Genomic DNA, 15128 nt, shown 5'->3' on the forward strand with positions numbered 1-15128 from the left:
TTCCTACAGGCGTAGGATTACAGAGCGCAAACAACGGCTCACAATCTCTGGAGTAAAAGGCATATTATGTATACATCGCAAGATCAGAACTGAACTTCGAAAATTCAGAAATTTCCATTCCCAGCAAAAAACCACAAAGTGTTGTTATTTTATCAGCACCTATAACATTAACGTATTACAATTCGGTTCTGCGTGAACCGTAACGACGACAAAGCTATCATTGACGACCGCACAAGTGATATTTCCTCCACATTGACCTTTCATAAATCATGAGACGGCCCTGTTCCCTAGTTATTTCCTCACCGTGGAGATTAGCAAAACAATCTTTCATCTGACGACCATAAAACAAGGAGTGGATTAGCTGCTGAGCTGCTGAAGTGCCGCTGCTACAGTATGTTAGTCACATAAAACACCAAAATCTTATAATGCTTGTGGAGCATGAAAGGAGAAACGGTAATTACCAATTTGGCGGTCACAGACATATGCTATTATTTTGGATTTCTTTCTATGAACTCTTTAGTAGATCATGAAATGCCTCCTGAGGTATATCAACAGAACCGACACGCTTCATTCGTTTCTTTCCTTCCTTTTGCTTTTCTAACAGCTTCTTCTTTCGAGTGACATCTCCACCATAACACTTGGCCAGAACATTTTTCCTCATGGCAGATATCCTAAAGACACACATAGAAGTTTAGGTGAACGGTAAATGTTTCAAAAGCTATAACATGACAAACAAAAATTTAACAAGTACTTACGTCTCTCTTGCAATAATCTTTGAGCCAATTGCAGCTTGTACTATTATCTCAAACATTTGTCTGCTCCAAATCAAAACTTTGAGTTGCTTAAGAAAGAATCGAAAAAAAAATATTCAGAATTTACCATTTAGTATAGCCTATAGATAAACAGACCTGTCTATGTGTTTCTTCAACTTCTCCACCAGTTCTCGACCAACGCGTTGCGCCTTCAAGTTATGAACTATTGTTGCCATTGCATCAACCGGTTGTCCATTCAAAAGGATATCAAGTTTGACCATATCAGATTGTTGGTATCTATATTACATTCAACGAAAAATTTGCATCAGGACATCACAAATAAAAAACAACAGTCGTCACTTGTCTATTACACCTAATGAGTCATGAATTAAACAAAGGCAGTCAAGCATAAGGCATAAAATAAATTACAACAATATAATGCAATACCATTGTGGTTTCTTCTTGAATTTAAATCATCAAGAGCAGGACTTGATCCTACCAAGCTTTTACACTAGGAGGATCAACCAAATAGAGAAAGAGAGGCGTGGGCTGAAACTTACTCTGCATCCTCGTAATCAAATGATGCATATCCTGATGTAATACTCTTCAATTCATTGTAAAAGTCGACAACAATTTCCCTCAGAGGCAAGCGATATTTCATAAAGACTCGTAGACTGCATGCATCAAACTACACAGAATCAGCATCTCAATTAGAGATGAATTCACAATATCATTTGGGAAACACTAATCCACTTTAACAAAATATGAGTGGCAAAGTAAACGTGATGAAGGTGAAACCCATCCAAAACAAAGGGCCAATGATTATTGAAGAATTACCTGTCTATGAATGAATACTCCAACTGCTCCCCTCTCCGCTCAGAGCAAAGGGTGATGACAGGCCCCACATACCTTCAATTGAAGAACAAATTACTTCTGGAGTATGGATGAATAAATGCCTCAGTGCTGAGAGGGGGAAAAAACATGCTAAGGGTGCCCAAGAGCTTACTCACTAGGAATAATGATGGTAGCTAGAACTGTGGGTTCCCAACAAGCTGTTACTCGTTGCTTGGGGTTCGAGGGCAATGTGGCAGGATTCTGAACTTCAAGTTTGCTAGACCAGAATCAACACTATTTAAAAACCATACAAGAAGACAATCTTACAAGAATAACACTAAATACATACCTTCCATCAGAATACTCAAAAATGTAAGGAACAGTTGGAATGGTAGAAATAACATGAGCTCCATGCTCCTATTATCCATAAAAGAGACATGAATTCTTATTTTGTCAATCACTACAAGAAAATTGTGAAACAAGCAAATCACAAAGTTCTTAATGATGATTCCTTTTTTCTAAACAAAATTTTTCTGATAAAAAATATATTTTCCCATTCTGATTAAGAAAAGTATCTTAAAGTTTTCTTTTTTCTCACAAATAAAGGGAAGAAAACATTTCTTTTGTTCTCGCACAGAAACTAATACCTCGATTAAGAAAAAATTCTTTTAACATATCCCAGAAACTACAACCATTACCTGTTCAAGCCGTTGGTGAAAAACATCCATGTGGAGTAATCCTAAGAAACCACACCTGTAGTTGGACACAGTAAGCACAACATGTCCACTTCATATGAAGCTTATTGAATATAAAGCATGGACCTGTGGTAGAAGCCAAATCCTTTATTTTGAAGTTAAAAAGAAGAGCTATTAGTAGTAAATGCCATACCTAAAACCCATACCTAGTGCCGTGCTACTCTCCTTGACAACAGCTACACTGGCATCATTGCAGGTCAGTCTCTCAATCGCATGGTTGAGTGCTTCAAAATCAGATCCATCAGCAGGGTAAAGACCAGAGAATACCATATGTTTTGCAGCCTTGAACCCTACAGGTTGATCACTATCAGTGACAATAAAAGTGAGCTAGGTTTTGACATTCCTTTTGGAGCTTCTATTACTTCCGTTAAAGGAGATTTGGGAAATAAAACTACCTACTGGTGAAGAAAAAGAACGCGATGCATATACCTGGAAGGGGCTCAACAGTCGTTCGATTATGATAAAGTGTGTCCCCAATTCGCGCCTCTTTGGTCGAGCGCATACCAGTAACAACATATCCCACTTGTCCAGTATGAAGAACTCCAGTAGGAGTTAGCTCAGGATGCATGAACCCGACATCCAAAATTTCATAACCTTGGCCAGTTGCAGCAGATAAAATTTTGTCCCCCTTGCGCAGCATGCCATCAACAACTGCAACATGGCATATAACTCCTTTATATTCATCGTAGTATGAATCCAGTAAAAGCATACGTAAGGGTGAACCACTCTTCCCAGGAGGCGGTGGAATGCGTTCTATGACTGCAGGAAGGACATGCTCAAGACCCTGGCCTGTTTTGGCTGATGTTAAAAGAGCATCACTGGCGTCAAGATCAAACATTGATTTTAGTTGAGCTTTAACACGATCAGGATCAGCAGTTGGCTGGTCAATCTTGTTAATAACGGGTATTATTGTCAGGTTGGATTCAAAGGCAAGATAGAAGTTTGCAACAGTTTGTGCTTGAACACCCTGTGCAGCATCAACAACCAAAAGGGCACCTTGGCAAGCAGCTAGAGATCTTGAAACTTCATAGCTAAAATCCACATGACCAGGCGTGTCAATCAGATTCAATAAAAAGCTTTGTTCTTTTTGGATACCATTGTTGTCTCTCGCACTGTTAAGACTCTGCTTGTAGTTGTAGAACATGGTAGCTGTCTGCGCTTTAACAGTAATTCCCCTTTCTCTCTCCACCTAATAAACCCCAAATCAAAATGACTGGCACATAAACTAGAACCAACAATATAAACAATTTTCCAAAACAAAAATCGACAAGCTGAGATACAAACCAAAATTAATTGTAAATGCACCTCGTTCCCGAACTATGAAAAGTATGAGAAGAGCTTCAAATGCAAGCAAATACAGCTAACATGTTCATAGGTTCATAGAAGCAGAAAATACACCAAAGAATACCCAATTCTCTCTCTCTCTCTCTCTCTCTCTCTCTAAAAAGATTGGTATTACACCTGCAATTTGTCGAGGTACTGAGGCTGGCCATGGCCTCTCTTGATAGTCCCAGTGAGCTCCAGAAGCCTGTCGGCAAGAGTAGACTTGCCGTGATCGACATGCGCGATTATCGAGAAGTTCCGAATCCTCTCCGTCGGATACTGGCTCAAATCTACGGCGTTCTCTTTGCTGTTTTGGCGAGAGTAGGAGCAAAACGCATGGCTCAGCCCGAAACGGCAGTAATCGAAGTCGTTTCGAAGTGGGTTGCGTCTGGAAATGCTAGAGAGCGAGTTGTTCTGCAGCAAAGAGAAGTACTTGGAGGGCTTCATGGTTTTGGAAGCTCTTCTGAGACAACCCATTTGGGGGGTTTAAGGAGCTCTATGGAGGAGGGGCAGAGACGACGAGTGCCCTCTGCGGCGGAGGTAAAATTCTGAAATTTCGGTTGGCGAATGTGTTAATAGCAGAACGACGCCGTTTTGGGTAGGATTAAGGTTCATTTGGGTTGACTGGGCTGGTGTAGCCAGACCCAACTTAATTTTTTTTCACTTGGTTTTCGTACATGTTATGTTTTGACGGTAGTTATTTTCACACTCTCAGTTTTTTTAGCATCTCTTAATTTCGGTGGCTAACAAATAATGAGAAGGGTTAGATGAGGAGAAAATAAAAGTGCAAAAATCACTTATCTTGGCCAAGGTCGATTGTAAGGGAAGATCTCTAGGAAAGTGGATAAAAGCTGCTCTCTTTCTTAAGCAGTCTGGTAAGTTTTGAAGGGTGCCCTAATTAGTTTTTTCAAGCCACAGGTCTTTGGTTTCAAATTTGAAGAAATTTGAGTCATTTGACCAACATAATTACTATTTGTGGATTAGGTCAGTTAGTTAAGGTAATATCTTCGTTCTCTTGCACTCAAGCTGGAATATAGTTTTTCATGCTAGTTAGGGCAATATGTTCGTTCTCTTGCACTCAAATTTGAATATAGTTCTTTGTAAATTTGAATATAGGCCTCCGGATGAGAAGGCACTGTCTGATTGTTTTCCTTCTCCTGGCATTCAGTTATCCGCGGATGAGCTGAGTACGGGTTTGATGTGGCGACGAAGACAAGGTTCCAAGGGACATCAATGGAAGGGCTGCTTCCACATATTGCTACTCCTGCATACTCGTTAAACTTGCCGAAATTGTCAGGCAGCATGAAGGTCTCTCATAGGATTCTGCCTGTTCGGACGTCTAATTTCGATACGCTCCCACGAAACGTGCAAAGTTCAATTGTGAGTCCTTCTAGTGATGATGTTCCAACATAGCAACCCCTACAATTTGAAATTTGGTGCCATAAAATTACAGTATTAATACAACACTTTGTGACTTAAATATTATTGATTACATTACACTATTTCCAGCAAAGTACATGTGATGAGGATTAAAACAAAAATTAATGTTGTGTTGAAAGGATTAAAACATTGTCACGAAACTAATAAAAAACTCGGATGCCAAGTTGCCAACAGAAGAACATATTTGTATTGTTTATTAACATATGCAGAAACTAGTGTGAATAGATAAAGACTTGGATTATTAGAAATTGACATATTACTTAAAGTACCAAGTAGGTATTGCAGAACACAAATAGCCCAGAATCACATGGCGTTGCGTATCTTGTTCCTGGCTTCTTATTTTCAAGTAACACCATTGACTGACTCATAAGTTATTAATATTATAATGAGTATGAGGGAGAATTTGAAATAGAAAAGGAAATCCATGACTTCAGTAGGAACGCTTATGCTCATACGTATTTTTATTGGAGACGCTTTTGTTAGAAACACACCAAAAAAGTAAAAAGTCAAGTTATTTTTCTAATCCTAGTGCGTTTATAGTTCATAAGCAGTTTTTGTCACATCCCGGCCCGGGTTGCACCACTTCCCGGGCCCGCTCCACCACTGTAGCACGATATTGTCCGCTTTGGGCTTACCATTCCCTCACGGTTTTGTTTTTGGGAACTCACGAGCAACTTCCCAGAGGGTCACCCATCCTGGGAGTGCTCTAGCCCTCTTCTCGCTTAACTTCGGAGTTCCTACGGAACCCGAAGCCAGTGAGCTCCCAAAAGGCCTCGTGCTAGGTAGGGATGGGAATATACATTTAAGGATCACTCCCCTGGGCGATGTGGGATGTCACAATCCACCCCCCTTAGGGGCCCGACGTCCTCGTCGGCACATTTCCGGCCAGGGATAGGCTCTGATACCAATCTGTCACATCCCGGCCCGGGTTGCACCACTTCCCGGGCCCGCTCCACCACTGTAGCACGATATTGTCCGCTTTGGGCTTACCATTCCCTCACGGTTTTGTTTTTGGGAACTCACGAGCAACTTCCCAGAGGGTCACCCATCCTGGGAGTGCTCTAGCCCTCTTCTCGCTTAACTTCGGAGTTCCTACGGAACCCGAAGCCAGTGAGCTCCCAAAAGGCCTCGTGCTAGGTAGGGATGGGAATATACATTTAAGGATCACTCCCCTGGGCGATGTGGGATGTCACAGTTTTAACTACTAGCTAGCAATTAAAAAGAAATTAACAACCAAACAGAAATTGGTAAAAATTAGAAAGAATAAAAAAAACACATAGCATTTATTTTAAACAACAGAAACCATTCCAAAACTTTTAAAAATTTATACTCTTGTGAAAAGAAATTCCAAAATTTTAAACAATAGAGACCATTCCAAAACTTTTAAAAATTTATACTCTAATGAAAAGAAATTCCTAAAAAATTGAAAATAAAAAAACGCAAATAAAATTTTGAACCCAAGACCTCCTTGTTAATTTTAAACGTCATGAACCACCACTTTTAGTTAAACTTCTTATTCATTTCACCAAATTTTTTAAATTGATACCATTATAAAAAGAAATTCGTAAAAATTAGAAAGTAAATAAACATATAGTGATTTGAATTTGAGACCTCCTTGCTGTTAATTTTAAACAACATAAACCACTAGTTCTAATTAAACTTTTAAACTTCTCTATCATTTAACCAAATTTTATAAATTTATACTCTTATGAAATTATATATGAATATAACACCTGAAAATAGTTTTGGTGCCCCCGAATTTTTTGCGTTGTGGATGGTCGCCCAGCCCGCACTATAAGAATCTTAAGGAATAATTTGTCTTACTAAAATATCAGTTTATCAATTTGTAGCAGAGTTTATAAGCTACTAATTAAAAATTTTTGTATATTATTGAGAGGCAGAAAAAAATTAAAGTCAACCCTCCAAACTAGCTAGTTTGCTAAGAAGGGCATTGACAGAAAATATTATTGCAGAATATGGGGACCTGATTTCTTAACTTTTTCAGCAAGTATTATACTTAAATTAGGTTATAACTAGAATTAATATGAATAGACCACGTCGGCACCTCAGCAGTATATACAGAACGCATGGCCTTTAACCTTAATCTTATTTCCCAACATGATTAGTAAGTAGGAATGTTCATAAGTCTGACATAAATATGTATACTTTGTTCCAAATAGAAGACAAACCTGATTTGTTTTTACATTTACATCGATCACATTTACCATTATGGTTTGATTACATTATGTTTAAATAATGCTATTCAATGGAGAGGTTCATGTAATACAAAAGGCATAGAGTGAGGTTCCAGCGTTAAATGGGGAAAAGGATCCAATATTAACTGCATATCCATTGCCAACGTAAATGCACCCATTACTTATTGATAAGCCACCGTACACGGTTGCTCCGGTGTTATATGACCACAAAATTTCTCCATTTTCGGTGTCAATCGCGTATATTGGTCCTGTTTGATTTGTGGATCCAGCAAATAAAACACCATTAGCCACACTAACTGGCCCAGAAGAAGTTGCATTGCTAGGATCAGCAGTTGACCATAGAGTTCTACCGGTGCGAGGATCTATGGCCACCCATCCACCCGCAGTTGTTATGTTGTTAGATGGCTTAAGGGTGAAGTTTTTGCCATCAGAATTTGCAATGTTAGTGTAGACTATTTTATTGTCAGTAGCTGCTCCCCAAGTTCCTCCTCCGCGAATGCCACCAGGCCCCGCTTCCTACGTAATATCATAGCAATTTCCGTTTAGTTACTTCATGTAATTAACAGATTGTTGAATGCATAAAAGATAGCTTTGTCATTAAAGTATAAGTAGAACCCAAACAGAGTAGCTCTAACATAGGTGGAGAGAGGGAAATATATGGAGAAAATGAATGAAGAAGAAGGGGTTTCGTAGAGAGAGGAACAAATAAGATGAACACACAATCTTAAACGTGAAAATAACTTAAAATAGTTTTTTTTTTTTGTTTTTGTTTTAATTGTGTTTGCCTTTTATTACATTTCTTCTACACATCTCTTCCACCATTATTCACTCAATCTTCTTCATCTTCTACTTTTCTTATTGTATTTCCCGCTATCACTAACAGAAAAAGTAAAAATGAAAAAACAGAAGACAAAATTGTTATCAAACAATCTTTTAGAATTTTGCTCAACAAGTGTATAGGTCTCAAGTTCACCATATAAGGGTTTATGGTCTAGAATTTTTGCCCTAGTAAGTATTATCATTAAGGATATATATGTATGCTAGTTCCTCCATTGGAATGAAGCTGTTATAAAATAAAAACAGAGTTCAAGGCCAATTAGCATACCGTAGACCACACAAGGCTGCCATTATTCCGATCCAAAGCCCATGCAAACCCACTTTTCTGCACAGCAACAACTATATCTCGCTTGGTTCCATTCACATAAGTTCTGAGCATCATTGGTGCTTCTCCAAAATCAGCATCAACATTTGGTCCAGTGGGGCGGGTTGAAGGATCAAGTAAACAGGCAACAAACCATACATCGTAACCGCCCAGCTGGTGGTACCACTTGATATCGCCACCATCCAAATCAAGGGCTAGGATTGAGTTGCTGTGATTTTCGGGCTCGACGCACGCATCAGGGCGAGTGGGTAGTGTTGAATTGTTCTGATTTTCTTGGCATTGGCTTACATTTTCAGGGACTGAGTACACATTCCCAGTAGCAATGTACACATGTCTCCTATGAACATCGATGGATGGACTACTGCCCCAAATAGCTGCCCCGGAATATAGTCCGGTGGTTTCATGATTATCGGGCAGCATGAACGTTTGCCATAGGACGGCACCGGATTTTGCATCTAATTTAACAAAGCTGCCACGGAAGGTACAACATTCCCCAACGCTGGCACTTTCTTCTAGCGACGACGTTCCAACGTAATAACTCCTGTAAAAAGTAAAAGCAATTCATAAATATTACAAATGATCACTAGCTGCATGTACCATTTTACAACATTTTTCCTGCAGTACTAGCTAGATTATTGTCAAATTTATAGTTCACGGTTTTAGGAACCATTCAAATTCATGATGAACAAAAACTTGTTCAAAAATTATGGATTCATTGACTCTCCCTGCGAAACTCTGGCCTCCAGATAAAACCTATAGCAAAAGTCGTCGTAGGAGGAAGGAGAAGCACTCCTGCTTTTCCTCCTTCCGTCCACTCTCCTCTCCTCTTCTCCATCTTTTTATTTTTTTAATTTGTTGTGGTGAATACTAGTCCCCTTTGTGGTGACTAAGTCTTCCTCTTGAATTTGAGTTCTCCAACGTTTTTGTCCCTTTTGAATCCAATTCTTTTCCACAACTCCTCTCACTTTGGGTTTTCGGGTAGTGTGGGTTTGGCAAGAGATGGGGGCTAAATTTTTGTGATGTGGGTTTTCTATATTATAGTGCTATTTTTGTCCGTGCCATATATATGTGTGTGTGTGTGTATATATATATATATATATATTTTTTTTTTTTTTGGACTTGTGTCTTTTGTTCATGTCTCATGATAGCATTGATGCGGTTTATCATGATGCAACTGGTAGCTTAGTTGGTGGTTTTGTGCCCAAAATCCCTATTGTAGGGTCACTATTTAATTATTTTGCAGTTATTGAAGTCGACTCTGCTTGTACGCAAAGAGTGTTTCCTTACTGCTTGTTTGATGATTTTATGTACAAAGTCTCTCATGTAGTAGCTTATAAAGTGATTGAATTTCTAGTTGCCGGAATTGAAATTCATTTGACTTTGTAGTGCTATTAGTGTTCTTATGCTTGTACACTAAGATAGGGTTTAGGGTTTGGGGTTAAATTGGCCAAGTTGACATTGTTTTTTGTTCAGAGTTATTTTTATTTGAGAAGTCTTCGAATTTAACTAGAATATTTTATTTAAAATGTGTACATATTTTAGGATGCTAATAAAACCGGTATCGTTCTGCTAAAAAAAACATTTTCGTTGAATTTAAAATACGTATCGAAATGAGACATAAAATATCAAAGATTTATCTATACACACAAGGTTCACCGTGATACAGATCTTGGCAAGTTATTAATTAGTTTGACTTTCTTGATTTTTATACTTTGGCAAAGCAACAACCAGATAAATTACTAATAAAATAGAGCAAATATAGCTTTTTGCCAACTAATTTCTTTAAAGAAAACCACCGACCCTGCGTTCTACATTGACTTAGGGTCTGTTTGAAAGAACTTTAATAAAATTGATTTTGGATTTCAAAAGTAAGTGTCTTTTGAAAAAACACTAGATATGTGGTAATGTGCTTCTTCCAGGAAGCACATAAAGTACCTTTCCAAAATCTACTTAAATTTTTATTAAAGATTGGGGTCAAAAATATTTTTACCAAAAGCACTATAAATTATTTAAAGGACTTTCAAATGAGTTCTTAGTTCAAGATCATGTTCAACATCAATATAAGGCTACTCTAATAAGAAAACAGACATCGTTAAAACGAGAGATGTCAGTCAACTAGTTCAAGATTTTCGCCTTCTTATATTGAAAAGAGAATGTTATTTACATTCTGAAAAGGTTAATTTGAACTCATATCTGTGCACATGAAAGTGCATAATGACTTTTTAGTGTCAATAACTGATGAAATTGAGGTTTCACCATAAAATCAATTGGCAATATGGGGAGTAGCCCAAGATCATATAAGCACATAGAAAACCTTGTCCCTCACCAATGTGGGACAACTCTCAACACGCCCCCGCACGTGTGGCGGATTTTCAAGCCTACACGTGGACAACAACTAGGTGACGTGGAGTGCATGTGGCCGTTTGGCCTCACACGAGAGCAATCCACTCTGATACCATGATGAAATTGAGGTTCCACCATAAAACCAATTGGCAATATGGGGAGTAGCCCAAGATCATATAAGCACATATCAAACCTTGTCTCTTACCAATGTGGAACAACTTTCAACAAATAACGGTCCTAAAAATAATGAATTTGACGAATTGTAGAGCTGTAATGTTTTATCAATATTTCATGCATAGTGATACACATCACCTGAGTATGAGAATATATATTATAGTCGATTATTATGATTTAAATCGGTGTAGAGAAGTCTAATAGTAAGAAGTTTTGAGTTATTCTAGACGTTATAGGATTCTATCACGGCTTCCATCCTAGTTTTTGCACTCACTCATTGGACAAGGATTTATTGTCAGTGTTCCACTTGAATTCCCATATAGGAGAAACGTGGATTAAACATGTATATATAGTAGGCCTCTGCTCATGTAAAATACACGCTCTATATTGAATCAAAGGCTTATTGTTGATTTGAGCATTAAGGTTTTATACGGAAAAAGATTGCTATAGAAGATTGATGGCTTCATCATCATCGACCTCTACATGGAAGAATGCATTATAACTCCTTCAACTGTTTCTCCAGGTCAGTTTGATTCTTGTGTTTATCAAATTGTAGTTTTGATACTTATATACTTTGTGATTCATGAGCTTAACATGTCAACTTATGTTTTTGATAAGTTAATTCACCTAAAAACATATATATACACACACATACACACAACTAATGATAATTCTAATGGCCTAATAGTGTGTTAGTTAAAAACACCGATGAATTAATGATATATATATGACTCACCCGTTGTAGCATGTTCCGGACATGGTTATGACACTTGCAGAATGGCGATCAAGCAACGTCGACCATACGAGCTTACCGGTCCACCGTTCCACAGCGATAACAAGAGCCGGTCCATAGATTCCGACAATTAACAGATTACCAGCAATTTTTGGAGTTGATCTTGAGACTGTTGTATTGACATTAGTAACCCAACCAGTGGTGTTAACCCCAGTTAACGTTTCCAAATTCTTTTCCCAAACAAGAGACCCATCAGAAGCTTTAATGGCATAGATGAATCCGTTCCAGCACGGAAAATAAAGAGTACCATCGCAAATTGCCGGTGTTGCAGTTATGTCTCTGCCGGCATAGAACTCCCACTTCAAGCTTAGGTTGGAAACTGTTTTAGGGCTGATCTTGGTCTCCTTGTTCGCATGTCTTCTATTGTACAGATCTCCGCCGTGGTTTAACCAATTTTGTGTGGCCTGCACAAGTGGATTTGCACTGGCTGTGGTGGTAAGTAGACAAATGGTGAAGAGAGAAAGGGCTGAAAGATGGTTGTGGGATTTAAAAGCTGCCATGTATGTATCTGGTATGTATCAGTACTGTATATGAGATAACTAAGCTAGATAGCCATAGTACTATATATATGCTCTTTCAGACGCAAAGGCTATAGATTACGATATCTAATTATGAGTCACGTACCCTAATATACACGTATGATGTGTGGAGATACGAAAAGATTTCTCAAAAAGGCACAGATGTGTACGCAATACCTTTCAGCTTTATTCCCTACAGAAGAAAGGGATGAGCTTAGACTAACAATAATGTGATTCAAATTTTATTTGGCGAGAATCGAACGTAAGACCTCTCACTAACAAATGAAGAGGAATACTACTAGACTATAGTACTAAGAGCAGAAACGATAAGTTGAATGTGTTCGTCTGGGACATCTAACAATGACCTAGAATGTCATATATACAGTGGTCGAAGCTATTCATGATCAATGAGTCACGTCCGTCACTTGATTGTCACCAATTTAATTCACGTTTGACTTTTATCTGATCTCATATTTGATGCTGAAAATTTGAAATTTGAAACTCAATTTTCGCTTGGTGTCTTTATCATGTGCACTAATTTTGCGTTGATTGCCGCGACCGCGACTTGCGCTCGTCCGACCTCGGCTGAGAGTGAGCTCCTCCGACTTGGCTGAAAGTGCATTCGGGGTGTTTGACCTCGAATAGGCCGACTTGGAAGTGAGCTACGCCGGCTGGAAGTACGTTCGGGGTCATCAACCTCAAATGAGAGGGTATATTCAGGGTGTTCGACCTCGAACGGGCCGACTCTCGGAAGTGCGCCCCTCAACTTGAACGAGGGATGACAAATCTATATTCAACAATCATTTAATGTGAATCAATTTTTTTGGCGGATGTTCTTGCTTGTGTGGGTTGGTCTTCCTCTTCCAATGTGATTTGGTGGCAGACTCTTCCTTCAGAGGCGAAATATGCTAGGTTTTGTGTTTTTTGTAATTTTAGCTGCCCTAGGGCCTTCGCTTTGTAATTTGATTTTTTTTCCTATAAAAAAAAAAAAAAAAAAAGAAAAGAGTTGCACTATTGTCAATTGGTTTCATATATAGTGAAACCTCAACTTATTTCATCGTATCAAAACAAGTTGGCTCACGTGTAAAAGTCAAACAGTTACATGTGTTTCATGTTATCTAGTATGTGGTGTCTACGTGTTTGGTTTAAGTGTCGTCACACATCAAGAACAGTATGAGAATAGCGTCTACAAAAGGTTGAGCTACTCTCTATATTTTTAATTATTTTTATTATCAAACGCTCCACATTTTTTAATCCCACAGTGTTACAATATCCGGAGAGAAACTATATATCCCAGAAAAGGAAGGACAGTAGTTATTAGTTATATACATAGAACAAGCTTGAAAAATAGAGAGTACTATTATCGTAGATTATATAATACGCCTTACAAATTTTGCTTTAACTAACAAAATGACTATGGATTTGATGACAGAGGAAATATATAGTTGAAGGCGATGCGGATGGTGATGTTGATAAAATTAGACTTTATATTACCTGTTACATCCATCTACGAAATTCATCACATAGTGTTTATTCCTTTCATATATATATATATATATATATTAATAATTAATTGTTTGTGGATTATTATGAACGCAGTAGTCGTCATGCATGATTGTATATCAGCTCTTTGTTACTTAATTTTTAGCAGACTTGAACTCATTTTTGGAAGAATTCAAAGATATTTAACATATTTATTGGTTTATTGGGTCAATAAAACTGCTATATTATACAATTTGGAATATGTTGATTCTGTCTGTTTTCCCTAAAATGTACGTAACTTTTTACGTCCTCATGTCGTTTTTGCTCTCTCAATAATATACGTTATTAGGGAATCATCATGTAGACTTGAACAAAATGAGCAATTTAATTCTCGGGGTATCATGTGGCGGTATCGTCTCATTCAAATTATAATATATAAAGGTTTTTTTTTTTATAAATATATTCTAAAAGTCAGATATATATATTTTTTAATAATCGATATTATTTACATTAAGATAGATTAATTTTTCAAATCATTTTTATTATTTTATAAACATCATTACGTGACAATTGATGGTTGGACTCCATAAAATCATTAAAAAAAATTAATGAAAAAGATTTTCAAAACCTTGAATTTTAATTAAAAATCATCTAATAACTTTGGAAGAGTGTTAAACCCACCCCCTTTTCTTATTTCCCCACCCCACTTAAATGTGAAAATTTCATTGACAATTATGTCCTTTTAGAGAATGACCGTAAGGACCTAAACAATAACCAATGTATTTTGTCGCGTAAGCATTAGATTTTTTTCATTAAAAACAAAAATAGTAGAAAAAGAAAAAGAAAAAAAAATAAAAAAACCCCCCACCCCATTCTCGCTATTATAACCACGAGAAGTGCACAATCACACGCCTCTCTCACGGTGGCATTGATGACGGCTACCTTCTCTTCAACTCCTCCATTTTCCCTTTCTCTCATGACAGTGTACAATCTTGATCCACTTTCGGCAGTGAAAGAGATTGTGTGCAGCGAAGGAAGATGGGTAAACCCATGGAGGTGGGCAGTTTTGAGGCTATGGTGGTGCTGCGAAGATTGGATGGGGTGGAGCCTGGTTGGGTGTTGTTGTGGCTGCCGTATTGGGGATCATGGTGCATATGGGTTTTGGAGGTCTGTTGCTTCAATGATTTTGGAATTGGGATGGTTAACGGATTTTTTTATCATTTTTTTTTGTTAAACAGATATACAAACACATATATATCCTATATATTATAATTTATAAAATTTAAAAGAATTTAGATATATATAAAAGGTTATATTAGGAACAAGGGTGGGTGGG

General features: G+C 37.7%; 2 protein-coding genes across 3 annotated transcripts; both read right to left on the bottom strand.

The window, feature by feature from the left end:
* Positions 1 to 90: 90 nt before the first annotated feature.
* LOC125474363 (translation factor GUF1 homolog, mitochondrial-like) lies at positions 91 to 4227 on the bottom strand. Of its 2 annotated transcripts, XM_048577931.1 has the most exons (12): positions 3803 to 4223; positions 2771 to 3530; positions 2475 to 2631; positions 2285 to 2339; positions 1936 to 2003; positions 1759 to 1863; positions 1590 to 1661; positions 1313 to 1426; positions 909 to 1049; positions 756 to 815; positions 462 to 671; positions 91 to 331 (listed from the first exon to the last, which is right to left on the bottom strand). In XM_048577931.1, the coding sequence occupies exons 1-11, from the start codon at positions 4139 to 4141 to the stop codon at positions 506 to 508; spliced, it is 2037 nt and encodes a 678-aa protein (XP_048433888.1). In that variant the 5' UTR covers positions 4142 to 4223; the 3' UTR covers positions 91 to 331; positions 462 to 505. The 2 variants fall into 2 exon arrangements, 1 of the variants encoding a protein (XP_048433888.1); XR_007255949.1 differs by lacking the exons at positions 91 to 331; positions 462 to 671; positions 756 to 815 and having other exon boundaries at positions 1200 to 1426; positions 3803 to 4227.
* A 3153-nt stretch (positions 4228 to 7380) lies between these two features.
* Positions 7381 to 12292, bottom strand: LOC125474207 (polyvinylalcohol dehydrogenase-like). The gene is made up of 3 exons (XM_048577643.1): positions 11736 to 12292; positions 8426 to 9023; positions 7381 to 7836 (listed from the first exon to the last, which is right to left on the bottom strand). The coding sequence occupies exons 1-3, from the start codon at positions 12290 to 12292 to the stop codon at positions 7381 to 7383; spliced, it is 1611 nt and encodes a 536-aa protein (XP_048433600.1).
* Positions 12293 to 15128: the final 2836 nt, after the last annotated feature.

Source organism: the organism of the source record quoted next, unplaced genomic scaffold (genome assembly GCF_019419815.1).
Source record: "Pyrus x bretschneideri cultivar Hongxiangsu unplaced genomic scaffold, Pyrus_bretschneideri_v1 Contig12, whole genome shotgun sequence".
NCBI lineage: Eukaryota > Viridiplantae > Streptophyta > Magnoliopsida > Rosales > Rosaceae > Pyrus > Pyrus x bretschneideri.

Coding starts and splice junctions, on each gene's coding strand:
- LOC125474363 (XM_048577931.1), bottom strand. CDS start 4,141: ATGGGTTGTCTCAGAAGAGCTTCCAAAACCATGAAGCCCTCCAAGTAC. Junction 2,004..2,284: donor TTCACCAACGGCTTGAACAG/GTAATGGTTGTA, acceptor TATGGATAATAG/GAGCATGGAGCTCATGTTAT. Junction 1,864..1,935: donor TTTGAGTATTCTGATGGAAG/GTATGTATTTAG, acceptor ATTCTGGTCTAG/CAAACTTGAAGTTCAGAATC.
- LOC125474207 (XM_048577643.1), bottom strand. CDS start 12,292: ATGGCAGCTTTTAAATCCCACAACCATCTTTCAGCCCTTTCTCTCTTC. Junction 9,024..11,735: donor TCCGGAACATGCTACAACGG/GTGAGTCATATA, acceptor TACTTTTTACAG/GAGTTATTACGTTGGAACGT. Junction 7,837..8,425: donor GCAGCCTTGTGTGGTCTACG/GTATGCTAATTG, acceptor GATATTACGTAG/GAAGCGGGGCCTGGTGGCAT.